At 37.5% G+C, this 19,640-nt stretch overlaps 1 protein-coding gene across 3 annotated transcripts in view; it reads right to left on the bottom strand.

The window, feature by feature from the left end:
- NSUN6 (NOP2/Sun RNA methyltransferase 6) overlaps window positions 1–19,640 on the bottom strand; it is a 67,519-nt gene that overhangs the window by 20,415 nt on the left and 27,464 nt on the right. For all 3 annotated transcript variants that reach the window (XR_001603223.2, XM_016213274.2, XM_016213275.2), the window contains exon 8: window positions 8,883–9,027. Coding sequence is in view for 2 of the 3 variants with exons in the window: in XM_016213274.2 (XP_016068760.2) it covers window positions 8,883–9,027 (145 nt within the window). In the remaining variant the exon portion in view is untranslated. The remainder of the gene's footprint in view (window positions 1–8,882; window positions 9,028–19,640) is intronic.

Consider the following 19,640-nt stretch of genomic DNA (forward strand, 5'->3'; position numbering starts at 1 on the left):
TCATATATGTGTATGTGTGTGTATATATACCCATAAAATGTATGTATGTGTATGCATAGGAAATGTAATATATTTACCAATAACAGCAAAAAGGGTGAGTGGAAACAAAGCTGTATTGGAGGAAGAAAATGACACCAGATAGTAACTCAAATCCACAGGAACAAGTGAAGGGAACTAGTAAGAAAGGTAATATAACAAAATCTAAAATTATATATTTCTTCTTTTTTTTTCTCAGTTTCTTTTAGAAATTTTATAGGCATAAAATGATATAAAGGAGTATTATAACCATGTGAGTCTATAACACATAAACTGAAAAATTCATTAACGTAAATAAAATATTACATTAGTGTATGTGTACTTGGCTTAAAAAAAGCAACTAAGGAAGGACAAAGAAACAACAAAAAAACACAAGAGGTATAGAAAAGAAAAAGTAAAATGGCAGATGTAAATCCAACTATATCAATAACAACGTTAAATGTGAATATATTATTTTCAGTCAAGACAGAGTGGGAAAACACTGTGCTCACTTCCTCCCATAACCATATTAAAATTAAACAAAATTATGAAACAACTCTCTCTTAGTACCACCTCAAGACTAGCTGAACAGAAGTCCTACAACTAAGGATATAAAGAAGAAGCCAGGATGAGACTGATAGGAGGTGCAGGAGGGACAGGTCCCATACCCAGGGTGTGGCAGCTAAGAAGTGAGAGGGAATAAAAAAAAAAAAAGAAGTGAGAGGGATTAAAAAAAAAAAAAAGAAGTGGGAGGGATATCTCAGTGGGAGCCATTCCTTCTGAGTAGCAAGGGGTCCAAAGCCCACACCAGGCTCCTAAGCCCCATGCACCAGTTCCAGAAAAAGTAATCACCATAACATCGGGCTGTGAAAAGCAATGGGAATGGCACCCAAGTGAAAATAGAGGGTTGCTGTACGCTGAGGCATCTTTTTAAAGGGCCCGAGCACAGACTTTCCTGCAAACTCACTTGCTCTGGTCTCCAGTACAAGGGCAGTGGGAACTTCAACAAAGAAAAAGCATAGAAAACAAGCAGTCAAAAATAAAAAATACAGTAAGAGAAATGAAGAACACATTACAGAGAAGCAACATCAGATTAGATAAAATAGAGGATCAAAATAGTGAAATGGAAGACAAGGTAACATAACACAATCAGAAAAGCAAAAAGAAAAAATTAGTTAATAAAACGAGGATAGTTTAAGGAACTTCTGGAACAAAATCAAGTGTACCAAAGCTAGAATCACAGGGGTGACAGTATGAGGAGAGAGAGCACAAGAGATTGAGAACCTTTTTGAAGAAATATCAACTGAAAACTTTCCTAAATTGGTGAAAAAAATAAACATACAAGTCCAGAAAATGCAGAGTCCCAAACAAGATGAACCCAAAGAGGTTCATCAAGACATATCATCATTAAAATTCCAAAGGTAAAGAAAGAGACAGAATCTTAAAAGCAGCAAGAGATAAGCAGTAAGTTACTAACAGGAGAACTCCCATAAAAAGGTCAGATGATTTCTAAGCAGAAACACTGCAGGCCAGAAGGGGCTGGCATGAAATATTCAATATTCAAAGTGATGAAAGCAAAGACCTATAACCAAGACTGCTCTATCCAGCAAAGCTAACATTTTAGAATTGAAGGATAGATGGTTTCCCAGACAAGAAAAAGCTAAAGTAGTTCATGACTATTAAACCAGTATTATAAGAAATGTTACAGAGACTTGTTTAAATAGAAAAGAAACTATCAAAAATATGAATAGAAAACACAGGAAAGAAAAAATTTTCACTGACAAAGGCAAACACTGAGTAAAATCAGTAGATCAACCAACTATAAAACCTGTACAATGCTTAAAAGACAAAAGTAGAAAGATCATGTGCAATTATGATAAGTTAAAGGAAACACACAAACATACACACTCAAAATAATTTAAAAATGACAAAAACATAAATGTAGAGGGGGTGAGAAAAATTGTCATTTTAGAATGCATCCAAATGTCAGTGCCCATCAACTTAAAACAGACTGCTATAAATACAGTTTATGTGAAGCACATAACCACCAACAAATAACTGCAAGAGATATACAAAAAATAGACAGAAAGGAACCCAAAGAGAACTCTATAAACAGTCATTAAAATAAAAGGGAAGAGAGCAAAACAATAAGAAAGGTACAGAGATGAACTACAAAACATCAGAAAAGAATAAAATGGCAATAATTAAATACCTATCAATAGTTACTTTAAATGTCAATGAATTAATGTTCCAATCAAAAAGAGACAGGGTGAGTGAATGAATAAAAACAAGACCCATATATATGCTGCCTATAACAGACACACTTCAGACTGAAAGACACAGAGACTGAAAGTAAAGGGATGGAAACAGATATATCATGCAAATGGAAATGAAAAAAAGAGGGAACAGTAATACGAATACCAGACAAAATAGACTTAAAACAAGGACTTAAAAAGCAACAAAGAAGAGAATTTCATCATGATAAAGGGATCAATTCAATAAGAGAGTATAAATAGTGAACATCTATATACCCAATGTAGGAGCACCTAAACATATAAAGCAAATACTAATGACCATAAAAAGGAGAGGGTGCCCTGGCTGGTAAGGCTCAATTGGTTGAAGTGCCATCCCATACACCAAAAGGTGGCCAGTTTGATTATTGGTCAGGGCACAGGGCACATACCCAGATCTCAGGTTCTATCCCTGTTTGGGGCGCATGTGGGAGGCAACTGATCGATGTTTCTCTCTCACATCAATGTTTCTCTCTTTCCCTTCCTATTGAAAAGCTAAATTTTGATAAAAATTCAAAAAATGTAAATGGATTAAATAATCCAACCAAAAGACAGATTATACCAGAGTTTAAAAAAACAAGACACAATTATAAAATATCTACAAGAAACTAAAAAATATAAGTAGGCTAAAAGTAAAAGAATGAAAAAGAAATATCATGCAAAAAAATAACCATAAGGAAACAAGTAGGTTATACTAATATTGGTCAAAGTAAACATTAAAACAAAAAATGTTATAAATTAGGACATTCTGGGGCAAAAGGGTTAATCCACAAGAAAAAAATAAGTAATTTAAATATACATCTAACAAAAGAATATCAAAATATCTAAAGCAAAATCTGGAGATCTGAAGGGAGAAATACGCAATTCCACAATAATAGTTGGAGACTTTGTTATCTTGCTTTCAATAATTAAAAGAACCAGACAGAAGATCAACAAGGAAATAGAACACGTCAACACTATAAACCGACTGGACCTAACATTCTATAGAGTTCTCCACTCAACAACAGCAGAATACACATTCTTTTCCACACATGTGGATCATTCTCTAGGAAAAACCACATGCGTGGACATAAAACAAAGCTCAATAAATTAAAAAATGTTGAACTCATACAATGTTTGTTTTCACATTAAAATGGAATTAAAAGTAAATGATAGAAGGAAATTTGGGAAATTCAGAAGCATGTGAAAATTTAAAAACATGCTCCTGAATAATCGTGGGTCACAGAAATCACAGGCAAATTATAAAATGCTCTGACATGAATGAAAACAAAAACACAACATGCCAAAACTATGGCAAGTCATTAAACAGTGCTTCGAGGAAAATTTCTAGCTGTATCTACATTAAAAAGAATGATCTCAAAACACTAACCTAACCTTCCATTTTTAAAAACAAGTTTTACTGACTGATTTTAGAGAGAAAGAGGAAAGGGGGAGAGAGAAAAGAGAAACATCGATTTGTTATTCCATTTATTGATACATTCACTGGTTGATTCTTGTATGTGTCCTGAATGGGGATCGAATCTACAACCTTGGCGTATCAGGACAACACTCTACCAACTGAGCTACTCAGCCAGAGTGAACCTTCCATTTTTAGACAACAGAAAAAAGATGCAAACTAAAAAATAAAGCAGAGGGAAGAAAATAATTAAGATCAGAGCAGAAATTAATGAAATAGGGAATAGAAAAAAAATAGGAGGAATTAACAAAACCAAAAGGTGTTCTCTGGGAAGACCAACAAGATTGACAAAACAAGCTAGACCAAGAGAGAAAACTCAAAATACTAACTAAAATTAGGAAATAAAATGGTGACATAACTAGCTACTGACCTTACAGAAAGAAAGAATGATTAAAAGGAATACTACAACTGTATAGATAACTTAGATGAAATGGACAAATTGTTAGAGACCCAAACTTCCAGAACTGATTAAAGAAGAAAGAGAAAATATGAATAAACCTATATTAAGTAAAGAAACTGAATTAGTAATTTTTAAGATTCCCAAAAAGAAATGACCAGGCCCAGACAGCTTCACTGATTAATCAACCAAACATTTAAAGAATTAATAGCAATCCTTCATAAATTGTTTCAAAAACGAAAGAGAAAGAAATACTTCCCAACTCATTCTATGACGCAAGTATTACTGATACCAAAACCTGACAAAGACATCACAGGAAAGAAAACTACAGACCAATATCTTTTATGAATATAAACATAAGTATCCTCAACAAAATACAGGCAAACCCAATTCAGCAACATGTAAAAAGGATTATACACCATGACCATAAATATATATGCCATAGATCCTTAAAATCTGGGATTTATCTCCAGAATACAAGGTTGGTTCAGCATCTAAAAATTAATCGAATAAAAGTCAAATACCACATAATCATCTTAATTGACACCGAAGAAGCATTTGACAAAATCCAACATCACTTGTGATTTAAAACACCCAACAAACTAGGGAGAGAAGGAAAATTTCTCAGTCTGATAAAGGGTATTTACAAGAAACCTAGAGCTAGTTTTAAGCCACTTGATCAAAATCTAAATATCAATGTCCCTGTCACCATTTCTATTCAACACTGTACTACAGGTTCTAGCAAGGGCAATTAGGCAAGAAAATGAAACAAAGGGCATCCAAATTAGAAAGGAAACCTATCTCTATTTGCAGATGAACACAGTTGGGTTTTGATTTAAAAATTTACTCCAAAGCTACAGTAATCAAGACACTGTATTGCTAGCTTAAGAAAAGAAGTATCAGTCAATGGAATGGAACTAAGAGTCCAGAAATAAATCCTTACATTTATCATCAACAAGGGTACCAAAATAATTGAATGGAGCAGGATTGTCTTTTTAATGAAAGGTGCTATGGCAACTGGATAGCCACATGAAAAAGAATGAAGTTGGATTTTTTCCTCACACCATACACAAAAATTAATTCAAAATGGATTCTACATCTAGAGGTAAGAGCTAAAACTATAAAACTCTTAAAACATAGCAAAATCACAAGCAACAACAAAAAAACAAACTAGACATATTCAAATTAAAAACTTGTTTGCTTCAAAGGACATCATCAAGAAAGTGAATGGATAACAAAGAGAATGGGAGAAAATATTGTAAATCTTATGTCTAATAAGGAACTTGTACCTAGAATATATAAGTAACTCCTACAATTCAATAATAAAAAGAAAAATAACTCACTTAAAAAATGGGCAAAGGATCTGACTGGACAAGTAGATATAGCATGGCAAATAAGTGTAGCGGAAAAGACTCAGGCCATACACCAGAGGAGGCGAAAGGAGACCTTTATTAACGCATGCGGGCCCAGAAGAGGCAGTCTCCAAATTCTGGGCCCCAAACAAAGGGCTTGGGTCAGCTTTATAGGGTCGTGGGTCGGGCCTGCTTGTGGCTCGAAAATAGTGGGCGGGGTTCCAGAGGTCAGATAAGGTTACATGTACATTCAGGCGGGTAAGCTGATACCTGAAATGGGGAGTCTTCCTAAAATGGCAGCGGTTCCTGCCTCATAAGCACATGCAAAAATGTTCAAATAATAAAATGCTCTAATAAAAATGCTCATTATTAGCCCTCAGGGAAATGCAAAACAAAACCATGAGAGACCACTTCGCACACCTACCAAAATAGCTATAGTAAAAAAGACGGTAAGAACAAGTATGGATGAGGCGGCGAAAAACCTGGTGCCCTCGAACACTGCTGGTGGAAACGCAAAGCGGGGCAGCTGCTTGTGAAACAGCCTGGCAGCTCTGCGAAAGGTTAAATGCAGTTACCAGATGATTCAGTAACTTCACTCCTAGTTATAACTCAAGAGAAATGAGACATATGTCCACACAAAAACTTACACACAAATGTCCACTGCAACATTATTCATAATAGCCAAAAAGGGGGGAAAACCCCAATGTCCATCAACCAATGAATGAATGAATAAAATACAGCATTACTCTTACACTGCGACATTATTCATACATGAAAAGGAATGAAGTACTGGTACACACTAGAACACGAATAAACCTTAATGTTTTTCTGACTATAAATCACACCACAATCCCACCTCCAGTTTTGGCTCTTAGAAGAACTGGCAGAGCAGTCTCCTAGTCCCTCTCCCTTCCACCAGGAAAGACGGGAGACGCTGTCTCAAACCTAGAGATGACAATGTGGTAGGCAGTTAGACAGATATGAGCAGAGCAAGGACGATGGGCTAGGTACAGAAGGTCATCAGGGTGGGAAGCCCTAGGTGCCTAGCAAAGGACAATTATAGGGTGAGACCTCACCTCCAGGGTGGCCTAGCATATCACTGATCATGAGGTTTGGACCCCCTGACCTTTCCTTCCTAGAGATAACATCTAGGCCTAAGTTGTCTTTCAACTCCAGGCCCAGAAAAGCAGCAAAACCCCAAGGCTGACCTCAGGACTAGCTGCATTGAGTAACGACTCCCCACCCTGGTGCTGACCAATCAATCAGTGGAGACCTAGACCCGGAAAGGACACACCTGGAAAGCTGCTGAATATTCTATTGAGATCTTCCACTGTGACCTTCCCTAAAATCTTTACCCTTAAAACCCTTAGGGCAGAGGACCCAGCATGTTCTCCCTCCTGGGGACACACTAGCGCCTTTCCCTCCCTTTTCTCCCTCCCTCCAGGTGCATTACCATTACCTTCCTCACTCCCAAGCTCTAAGGACACTTCCTTTACCTCTATAACTTGTTTCCTCAGCCCATTTCTTCTACAAATTACTTCTCCTACCTACTTCTGTGACTTACCAAATAAATGTTCTCTTATAGTTCAGGTCTTGGCTCTGAATTCTTTCCTAGCCAGAACCTAAGTACTGAAGTTGCTGAACCCAGGTCCAGTCTGACCCCACTGGACTAACACTCAGTGCCATTCCCGCCTACAATTCCATGTGTTTCCTTTGTTTGCTTTTTAAATCTCATGTGGTTTACTATGCAATAGGAGATGTTACAAAATAATTTCTCACTTTCCATGAGTCAGAGATATTGACTGATGTCCTTTCTACCAATCGATTGGGTCTACTGCCTGACCTTCTAAGTTTAACACTCCAAATAAAACCACCACAGAACAGCTGTTATTCAACAAATAGCTAAAGGTGATGACTTATGACCATTAGTGCATGAAGTGATATGGATGAGTGAAAAATCAATTAACATATATCCCAAGTTAGTTAATGGATTATTTCATTATAGCACTAAAGACTGACCTCTAAAATCACTATCCTATATATTTATTTTTCTTACCCTAATGCCAACCTACTGTCCTTGTGAATATGATCACTTTAATTCAGATACGTAAAAATTGGTGACCTAACAACAATTTTAGTGAAGTGATAGTAATGGAGTATTTTGAACTGTCTACTGTCTAATAGTCATGTTTATGAACAACAGCTTATATACCGGCAAAGTATAGGGTTAGAAAATTTTTCCCTATAGTATTAAAGGGAAAACCACAGACAGTATCAAAATGACATTACTCAGTGCTAAAAGCCCCGATACCAAGCCTAGATTTAATACCTGATTTTACTGTTTCAACCTTTCCCAGAAACATCTTAATCAACCAGTCTGGAATTTTCTGGTCAAGCACCAATCCATCACTGTGGGCCCTCTACATCCCCCATAGAAAGAAGAGGCAATCTATAGGATAAAAACCCTTCCTCTTCTCTACTTAGAAAGAGAAAGGAAGGGTGTCCTGGCCAAATATAATCCTTTCTTTGCTTTTGTTAAAGTTCCCTGGCCCCACCCTTCTTCCTCTAAAAACCTTCCACTTGTACAACCCCAGACAGCAGGATAAATGGTATGCTGCCCAATTCATGAATCAGCTCAATAAAGCCAATTAGATCTTCAAATTTACTCCTAGAGTTTTGTTAACAATGGCAATCTAAATGATGTGTAAGGGGGTTGGGAAATCAAAGATCACATCCTCAGCTTTTTAAAAGTCATCTTTAATCAATAAACATTCAGGAAAAACGAATGCCAGTTAGCTCATTAAGATATGCAAGTTTCTGGAGTATTTCATGAAATCAAATCTAAACAAGAGACAGGGATACAGAAATAGAGATAGAGTGACTTAATAAATATAACAGTTTTCCCTCCCTTCCCTGCTCCATAGCCTCACTCCTCAAGAAAAATGAAGAAATAATACAAAATATCTCAGGTATCATAAAATTGAAAGGTTCCGAAGCTTTCTGAGAAGCATTATGAAATTAAGACAAATACCTCAAGTATAAAGAATCTGACCAAGGAAGAAGGGGATGGGTGGAGGTGGAAGAAGATATAGGGGGATAAATGGTGATGGGGAAAAATAATAAAATAAAAAGTAAAATAAAATAATAAAATAAAAAATAAAATAGAGTTTGACCAAGTCTTGGGGATTTGACTTATATTAGTAAAAACTTGATATTCAGGGATGAGATGAAGAGCAAAGGAGTTATCTATTACAGCAAAAAATATTAGATCGATGCCAAAGTTTCAAGGCCCTGTGGATATTTCGGAGCTAGAACAATGAGAGCAAAATCTGCTTGTTTATAAAGTCTTCAAAAGATAAAATTTAACTCACCTTCTGTGTCCTTAACCATATCAAGTTTAAGCGCCTTTGTTCCATCAAAGCAAAAAGCCCTAATGGAATTTAGCCCTAATAATAAAGCATTCTGCTTTATTTTTTTTACTTTGTTGGATAGTTTATCCAGGGCTACTACTTCTCCCTAAAATAAAACAAAACAAAAAAAAACAGAAAAAAACAAAGTGTAAATCCAAAGTAATCATCAAAATTATTAAAAATGAAATGAGAAAACCATGAAAAATTATGGTCTTCCCAATTTCCTCCTACCCCTAGTTTTAAAGTTGAATTCATTAACCAAATGCATATTGAATTTATATCAAATACTTATTAAGTCTTTCCTTAAAAAAAAAAAAAACACCATCATGCCAGATAATTTTCTTATAATGCCCAGCTACTTTTAATCAACAAAACTCAAAACCAAAAATAGTGTTTGCAATCTTCTAAAGACACTTAAAAACATCCACTGGAGGTAAACATTAAAAATCACCAATTTGATGTATCTTGCTCAGCTCTGAAAGAACATGAACTAAAGTCCTGAGACATCTTCCTTCTAGTGTTTTAAGATACAAATAAATATTACTTACAAAATCAATCCTCATTTCAATATTTTCTATGCTATACACATAAAATTCATTTGAATTCTGACAACCAAAGACAGAAAACTATGTCTGTATATCACAGCAAAATGTTCTAGACTGGTATAAAATATAGTTCAAAACGAATTTTAAATGGTAATACTCAGTTAAATCCAAGTCAACAAAGACAAAAGGGTCATTTTAATGAATGTATTGTAATATTCGTATATTTCAAAACATACCATGAACTGATATTGCAGAGATGGTGAAATTAACCATTCAAAGTATTTCCTTGTTTTTGTTCCCTTTATATACACTGTCTTTGCATGACATCTGCATCAGTTGCATAGACTACAATACCAGAAATTTGCTGATAATGTTTCTACATGTGACATTAATGGTAGACATAGTTCCAATTAATACTCTGACAAACAGGAAAACCATTTCAAGTGAGCTGAACTGAAAAAGTAGGTAAAAACAACCAGAATAAGGTTCAAATGTACTTCAGTGAAGGAGTAATTCCAATGGCTGAAGGCTACTTTTACAAAAGTACAGACAGGAGTGTAAACTTACACTAAATCTAACTACCAAAATAAATCAAAAGAGCAACAAAATCTCAGATTAATTCTGGCTCAGGTGTCTTTACTCAGGTGTCCGTTTCTACGCTGCTGTCCCACTGTGAGATTACTAACTTCAGCTCGTTACCAACCTCATCCTCTGCCATTTCCCTTGCAGTACCCTGCCATTCTGACTTGAGCTCAGCTGTGATCTGCACTGGCCAATGGGATGACAGTAAATGTAATGCAAGCAGAGAAATGAAAAGCACTTGAACAGCTGGCCTTGCTCTACTTTGCCCTCAGCCATGGCCAACCCTTAATGATTGCCCTCTGCGGGGTTAGCCATCTATTCCTAGCAGGAGGATAAGGAACACATGGACCAGAGGCAGGGCACACAAGTGGTCTCAGCTGGTGTCACTTTAGATAAACCAACATCAACCAAAACCAAGTGAATAAACCTTCACAATGTCATTAGAACCCCTAGCTAACCAGCTCTGGGTCAGGTGCACAAGCAAGCCTAGCAGGGACCAGCTGAATCCCTGACTCATGGTATGAATATATGTTTAATTGCATGCAGTATAGGCTTTGTGATCATTTTTGCATGGCAGTATAAAACCAACACAACACACATACAACCACAATAACCAGACTCTATTTTGAAAGATCTTAGTAGAGAGAATAAAATTTCTATGAATAAACACCTCTAAGCAAACACAATAAATATCACTATAAATTAAGAGGAACAACAAATATATTTCTTAGTTACTTAAGCTTACTCACTGAAGCTAATCTTGTTTTATTGCTAGAGATTATGCTCACATGCAGGGCATATATATATATACATTTGTACACATACAATGTATACACACACACACACACACACTGTGGATATATATATGGTATATGTATTCACACACACATACAGCACAGACATAGGTTTAACCCTTTAATAAATTTAGTAAAAATATAAACTCTGTGTTTTGTATACTCACAACTATAAACCTACTTTTGTTCTACCCTGTATATGAATTTTCATCAGAAGTCTTTGGATAATTAAACCTTGCATTAATGTAAGAGAAAAGCTACAATTTCATCTTAAAACAATAAATGCTCCTACTATTTTTGGTAAAGCATTACTGTAAATCACTTCTTCCTAAGAATCATTAAATACAGATCAAAAATGAATCGACTTCTGGTAAAGAAGGAGGAGTAGGTAAGTGCTATGTTCCCCTCCTCCCACAACCACATCAAAGTTACAACTAAATTATAAAACAACCATCACTGAGAACTAGATGAAGAACTGCTGAACAAAAGTCCTGTAGCTAAGGACATAAAGAAGCCACATCGAGAATGGTAGGAGGGGCAGAGACACAGAACAGGCTAAGTGTGGTGATTAAAAGATGGGAGGACTATCTCAGCAAAGAAGGTACTCCCCAGAGAGCTAGGGGTACCAGCCCCAGCCCCACATCTGGCTCCCCAGCCCAGATTACCCGTTACTGGAAGAGGGAAGTCTCCATAACATATGGCTGTAAAAAACAGTGGAGACTAACTTGGACTCACTTCCTCTGAGATCCAGCAATGGGGGGGGGGGGTCAGCTTACTCCCATAAAGAGTGCTGGCAGAGGCCAAAATTCCTTTGATGAGCCCTCCCCCCCCCCACAGAGCCATCAGGTGGGCGTCATATCTGAGACACTATCAACCTGGATCCACACTGTATGACCCACCCTGGTAATTCCCTGAGGCCCTGCCTCACCCAACTTTCAGGCCCACCCAAGCTACTTCCAGGGGCTTTTCCATGCAAATGGCCTGTTTTGGCTCCAGAGTTTCCTAAATCTTTTCAAACTTAAGATTTTCCGAAAATCTCTCAAATAAGCAACATCTGGTCTCAGGGAGGCCCCAGGCCCCACACTATCAGCAGCCAGCCTTGTTTCACACCCTGTCCTCCCCAGGGCACCTCCAAGCTCAGCATAAGTAGGCATCTATAGATTGCTTTGTAGCTCATGCCAGGTGGTACACAGATGGTGGCTGACCTTGGACTGCACTTTCCTAGAGGCCCCAGGGCCAGTGTACCAAGTGGACAGCTTCACACCACACTGTAGCACCACCACCCAAACACCTCTACAAACTACAAACTCAAGGGTCAGACTCAGCAGGAACCAGAGTCCTGCTTAAGTAACTCCTGCTCTGTGGGTGGGCCCCTGCACAGCTGATCCTCCACAGTGGTCAGAGGTCGGTGGTCAGTGGTAACAGTCAGTCCTTCCAGCTGGCCATTGTGGGGGTAAATCCCCCCCATTGACATGCTAACAGCAATCAAGGCTCAACTACAAGAGGATGGTGTACACAGCTCACACAGAGAGCACACCTTCTGAGTGCTCAGCTCTGGAGAATGGAGAGGCTGTGTCACTGAACCCTACAACACACCTACTACATTAGGCCATTCTACCAAGCCTGGGAGATGTAGCAGCTCTACTTAATATATAGAAATAAACACAGGGAGGCTGCCAAATTGAAGAGACAAAGAAAAATGGCCCAAATTAAAGAAGAGAACAAAACTCTAGAAACTAAACAAAATCAAGACAATCAATCTACAATGCAGAGATCAAAACACTGGGCACTCAAGAAACTTGAAGTGAGAACTTCATCAGCATAAAAAATGGAAACCATAATAAAAAGTCAGAAATGAAGAATAATTTACAGGGAATCAAAAGTAGAGTAGAAGAAGCCAAAGATCAAATCAGCAATACGGAATATAAGGAAGCAAAAAGTGCTCAGTCAGAAATGCAAAAAGAAAAATGAGTCCAAAAGAATGAAGACAGGGTAAGGAACCTCTGGGACAACTTCAGGAATACGAATACTTGCAACCTGGGTGATGCCTGAAGGAGAAGAGAGAGAGCAGAAAACCTATTGGAAAAAATGGTGACAGAAAACTTCCCCTACCTGGTAAAGAAAATAGATATACAAGTCCAGCAAGCGCAGAGAGTCCCAAACAAGAGGAACCCAAAGAGGCCCACACCAAAACACATCATAATTAAAATGCCAAAGGTTAAGGACAAAGACAGAACCTTAAAAGCAGCAAAAGAAAAGCAGTTAGTTACCTACAAGGGAGCTGCCATAATACTGTCAACTAATTTCTCAACAGGAACTTTGCAGGCCAGAAGAGATTGGCAAGAAATATTCAAAGTGATGAAAGCAGGGACCTACAACAAAGATTACTCTACCCAGCAAAGCTATTATTTAAAATTGATGGATATATAAAGAGCTTCTCATACAAGAAAAAGCTAAAGAGGTTCATCATCCCTAAATCAGTATTGCAATAAACGTTAAAGGGACTTCTTCAAGTAGAATAGAAAAGATCAAAAACATGAATAATATTGCAAAAATAAAATTCTCACTGACAAAGACAAATATTTAGTACAAAAAGCAGTGGACCAACCAACTATAAAGGTTAAAAGGCAAAAGTAGGAAGATAGTGTGTAATTACAATAAATTAAGGGATATGAACAAAAACACACTCACAAAATAAGTAAAAAATGACAAAAACCGGGAGATTAAAGATGACTGAGTGGAAGCTACACTGAAACTCTCCTGGGACCAAACTGGAATTACAACTAAAATATAGAAAAACCTGCCTGAAAACCAACTGAAGAACTGGAGAACACCCTCATAAACCAAAGAAGAAAAGTGGAGATGGTATAGAGACTAGTAGGAAGTATGGAGGCGCAAAGAGGGCTGGCTGGACTCCCACAGGCAGCAGCTGAAGGTCTGGAGGGATATCTCAGCTGTGGGGGGTTCCCACTGAGGACTCAGGGGCCTAAACCCCAGGCTGGGCTTCCCAGCCAATAACACCAGAAGTGAGAAAGGTGCCCACATAACATCTGGCTGTGAAAAGTGGCTGGGTTTTTGTCTGCCAGGGAGAGGTTGCAGGAACTGCAGGCACCCTCTTAAAGAGTGAACATACAAAGTTTTGTAGACAGCCTCTCACCTTGGGCTCCAGCAGAGAGAGGGCAGAGGAGACTGGAGCTATGTGGGGAGAATCTGGGGTTGTAGGCTCTGGAGAGTGAGATCAGAGGGCACCATTTGGATTCCTGTGCCTAGTCATTCCCCCAGACTGCAGAGGACATCTTTCTCAGGCAAACTGTGTGGCTTTTGCCTGAGGGGGGAAGCAATTGCCCCACCCTGCTGGAAAGCCTCTCACCCTGCCCAGAGGAGTTTCTACAGCCTGAGGCTCATTAAGAGAATCAGATTAATCAGCCTGCAGGCAGAGGCAGACCTCAGAGGGCTTTGAGTCCTTGCCTGATCTCCTTCTGGACCCGGGGCCTTGGAAAAGTAGACTTTGGAGTGTATCTTCATCCTGTCCATATGCACCCAGTCCCAGCAGAGGAGACCTCAAACAGAGGGTTGTTGATAGCTCCAAAGAGGATACTCAGGGCCAGTCACAATTGCGTCTGACATTGGCTTGCACCAGAGACCCTCCAAAAAGACTGAGAGTCCTAGCAGATCTACCTAACATATCAGAAATAAAGAATACATTGGAAGGAAGAAAGAGCAGATTAGAGGAAGCTGAGGATCAGATCAGCAAATTAGAAGACAGGGTAGAAAAAAATCACTCAATCAGAGATCCAAAAAGAAAAAACAATTCAAAAACAGGACAGTCTAAGAGATCTGTGGGACAACAAGAAACATAACAATATTCGCACTATAGGAATGCCAGAGGAAGTCGAAAGTAAGCAAGGGTTAGAGAACCTGTTTGAAGAAATAATGGCAGAAAACTTCCCTTACCTGATCAAGGAAAAAGTCACACAAGTTCAGGAGACACAGAGAGTCCCAAGCAAGAAGAATCCAAAGATGCCCACACCCAGACACATAATTAAAATGCCAAGAATTCAAGAGAGAGAGAGAATCTTAAAGGAAGCTACAGAAAAGCAATCTGTTACCTACAAAGAAGCCCCCATAAGGCTGTCAGTTGAATTCTCATCAGAAACTCTACAGGACAGAAGGAAATGGCATGAAGTATTCAAGGTAATGCAAAACAAGGATGTGAAATCAAGACTACTCTATCCAGCAAGATTATCTCTCAAGATAGATGATGAAATAAAGAGCTTCCCAGACAGAAAAAGGCTAAAGGAGTTTATCACCACAAAGCCAGCATTACAGGAAATGTTAAAGGAACTGCTGTAATTAGAAGTAGAAATAGAGAGAAACATATGTATAAAGAATTAAAATGACAATAGATAAGTATCTACCAATAATAACGTTAAATGTAAATGGATTAAATGACCCAATAAAAAAACATACGGTGGCAAAATGGATAAGAAAACATGATGCAAATTTACGCTGTCTACAAGAGACCAACCTCAGAACAAAAGACTCACACAGGATGAGAGCGAAGGGATGGAAAAAATTTTTCCATGCAAATAGAAATGAAAAAAAAGCTGGGGTAGCAATGCTCATATGAGACAAAATAGACTTCAAAATGAAGACCACACTGAAAGACAAGAGAGGTCATTACATAATACTAAAAGGATCAACCCAACAAGAGGGTATAGCCCTGATAAACATACATGCACTCAATACAGGAGCACCTAAATTTATAAAAAAACTTGTATAGGACTTTGAGGGAGAGATCGACAGCAATACAGTCATACTAGGGAACTTTAACACCCCAATGACTTCACTGGATAAGTCTTCCAGACAAAAAATCAACAAGAAGACAGTGACCCTAAATGACACACTAGTTCAGATGAATTTAATTGATATTTACAAAACATTCCACGCCAAAGTTTCAGAACATACTTTCTTCTCAAGTGCACATGGGACATTCTCAAAGATAGACCACATGTTAGGGCACAAAACAAGTCTCTACAAGTTCAAAAAGACAAATCATATCACGCATCTTCTCAGACCACAATAGCATGAAATTAGAAATCAACTACAATAAAAACACTAAAAAACATTCAAACACATGGAGGCTAAATAGCATGTTTTTAAACAATGAATGGGTTACCAAAGAGATCAAGAAAGAAATCAAAAACTTCCTGGAAACAAATGAAAATGAACACACAACTCCAAATCTATGGGACACAATGAAAGCAATCCTGAGAAGGAAGGTCATAGCACTACAGGCTACCTCAAAAAAACTTCTAATAAACTCTCTCTCCTACAACTTAAAAACTTAAGAAAATAACAAGAAAAGCCCAAAGTAGAAGGAAGGAAATAATTAAGATCAAAACAGAAATAAATGACAGACTAAAAAAACAATACAAAAGATCAATGAAACCAAGAACTGGTCTTCTGAAAATATAAACAAGATTGGAGAACCTTTAGCCAAACTCATCAAGAAACAAAGAGAGAGGACCCAAATAAACAAAATCAAGAACGAAAGAGATGAAATAACAACTGACCCAACAGAAATACAAAAGACTGTAAGAAAATACTGTGAACAACTAAGATGGACAACCTGGATGAAATGGACAAATTCCTAGAAAAATACAACCTTCCAAAACTCAATCAAGAAGAGTTAGAAAACTTGAATAGGCTGAGAACTGCTGATGAAGCTGAAGCTGTAATCCAAGGGCTCCCAGCACACAAAAGCCCTGGCCCAGATGATTTCACAGGGGAGTTTTACCAAACATTCAAAGAAGAATTAACACCTATCCTCCTCAAACTATTTCAATAAAATCCAAGAGGAAGGTACATTTCCAAGCTCTTTTTACAAGGCCAGCATTAGCCTAATTCCAAAACCAGATAAAGATAGTACAAAGAAAGAGAATTACAGGCCAATATCCCTGATGAACATAGGTGCTAAATTCCTCAACAAAATATCAGCAAACTGGATCCAGCAATATATTAAAATGATCATATACCATGAACAAGTGTGGATTATTCCAGGGATGCAAGGCTGGTACAATATTCGCCAATCAATAAACATGATACATCACATAAACAAACTGAAAGATAAAAATCACATGATTGTATCAACAGATGCAGAAAAAGCATTCAATAAAATCCAACACCCATTTTTGATAAAAACTCTCAGCAAAGTGGGAATAGAGGGATCATACCTCAACATAATAAAGGCCATATATGACAGACCTACAGCCAACATCATACTCAATGGGCAAAAACTAAAACCAATTCTCCCAAGAAAAGGAACAAGATAGGGGTGTCCACTTTCACCACTCCTATTCAACATAGTACTGGAAGTCCTAGCCATGGCAATCAGACAAGAAGGAAAAATAAAAGGCATCCAATTGGAAAGGAGGAAACAAAACTGTCATTATTTGCAGATGACATGATATTGTACATAGAAAATCCTAAAGACTCCACCAAAAAACTACCAAATTTAATAAATGAATTCAGCAAGGTAAGAGGATACAAAATTAACACCCAGAAATTGATGGCATTCTTATACATCAATAATGTACTCTCAGACAGAGGAACTAAAAAAAAAATCCCATTTACCACTGCAACTAAAAAAATAACATACCTAGGAATAAACTTAACCAAAGATGTAAAAGACCTTTACTCAGAAAACTACAGGACACTGAGAAAAGTAATAGAGGAAGATATAAACAAGTGGAAAAAATATACCATGTTCAAGAACTGAAAAGAATTAACATCATTAACCTTTACCGGATGAAAGGGAACTTTAGTTCCCGGCAAGGAGTGGGTCCCGCTGGCCGAATTTAAATGTTGATGGAATTTAAATGCCGTCTTTTAAAGGTTAAATACTCAGAAACCTAAGCATATACGTTCTTTTTTACAGGCAAAAGGAAAGAAACCATTATTTGTACAGTTGATCCTGGAAAATATATGGAGTTTGTATGATGCTGTCTTTTAAATGCAGTCTTTTAAAGGTTAAAATGTCCATACTACCCAAAGCAATCTATAAATTCAATGCAATCTCTATCAAAATACCAACAGTATATTTCACAGATTTAGAATAAACACTTTGAAAATTTATATGGAACCAAAAAAGGCCCCAAATAGCCAAGACAATCTTGAGAAAGAAGAACAAAGTTGGAGGGATCACAATACCAGATATCAAGTTATACCAGATATCAAGTTATACTACAAAGCCACTGTAATCAAAACAGCCTGGTATGGGCACAAGAACAGACGTATAGACCAGTGGAACACAACAGAGAACCCAGAAATTGACCCACACCAATGGTCAATTAATGTTTGACAAAGGAGGCAAGAACATACAACAGAGTAAAGACAGTCTCTTCAATAAATGGTGCTAGGAAAACTGGACAGGTACATGGAAAAAAATGAAGCTAGACCACCAACTTAAACCATACACAAGAATAAACTTAAAATGGATAAAAGACTTAAATGTAAGACATGAAACCATAAAAATCCTAGAAGAAAACATAGACAGCAAAATATCAGACATGTCTCATAGCAATATGTTTGCTGAAGCATCACCTAGGGCAAGAGAAACAAAGATGAAAATAAACAAATGGGATTGCATCAAAATAAAAAGCTTTTGCACAGCAAAAGAAACCATCAACAAAACGAAAAGGGAGCCAACTGTATGGGAGAACACATTTGCCAATGACACATCTGATAAGGGTTAATATCCAAAATATATAAGGAACTCATATAACTTAACAAATGGAAGATAAACAATTCAATTAAAAAAATGGGAAAAGGACCTGAATAGACACTTCTCCAAAGAGGACATACAGACGGCCAAGAGACATATGAAAAAATGTTCAAAGTCACTAATCACCAGAGAGATGCAAATTAAAACCACAATAAGGTATCCCTTCACACCTGTCAGAATGGCTACCATCAGCAAATGAACAAACAAGTGCTGGAGAGAATGTGGAGGAAAGGGAACCCTGGTACACTGCTGGTGCGAATGCAGACTGGTACAGCCACTATGGAAAGTAGGATGGAGTTTCTTCAAAAGATTAAAAATTGAACTGTTATTTGACCCAGTGATCCCACTTCTAGGAATATATCCTAAGAAACCCAAAACACCAATCAGAAAGAACTTATGCACCTCTATGTTCATAGCAGTGCAATTTACAATAGTTAGGATCTAGAAACAGTCCAAGTGCCCATCAATAGATGAGTGGATAAAAAAAGCTGTGGTACATTTACACCATGGAATACTATGCAGCAGCAAAAAAAGGATCTCTTATCCTTTGGGACAGCATGGAGGGAACTGGACAGTACTATGCTAAGTGAAATAAGCCAGTCAGACAAAGACAAGTACCGCATGATCTCACTTATATGTGGAATGTAATAAACAAAATAAACTGATGAACAAAATAGATTCAGAGATGAAGCATGGAACAGACTGAGGGATCTCAGAGGGAAGGTGGGGATGGGAGACTTGGTGGAGAAAGATTAATCAAAGAACTTATATGTTTATAAGCATAACCCATGGACACAGACATTAGTATGGGGAAGGCCTGGGGGTGGGGTGGATGCAGGGTAGAGGGGATCAATGGGGATAAAGAGGGGACATCTGTAATATTTTCAACAATAAAGATTAAAAAAATAAAAATAACGACAAAAACAAATGCAGAGCAGGTAAAGAAAAATTGTAGTGATTTTGGAATGTGTTCGAACTTAAGTGACCATCAGCTTAAAATAAATTGCTATGA

This window comes from Miniopterus natalensis, chromosome 1 (genome assembly GCF_054644295.1).
Source record: "Miniopterus natalensis isolate mMinNat1 chromosome 1, mMinNat1.hap1, whole genome shotgun sequence".
Taxonomy (NCBI): Eukaryota; Metazoa; Chordata; class Mammalia; order Chiroptera; family Miniopteridae; genus Miniopterus; species Miniopterus natalensis.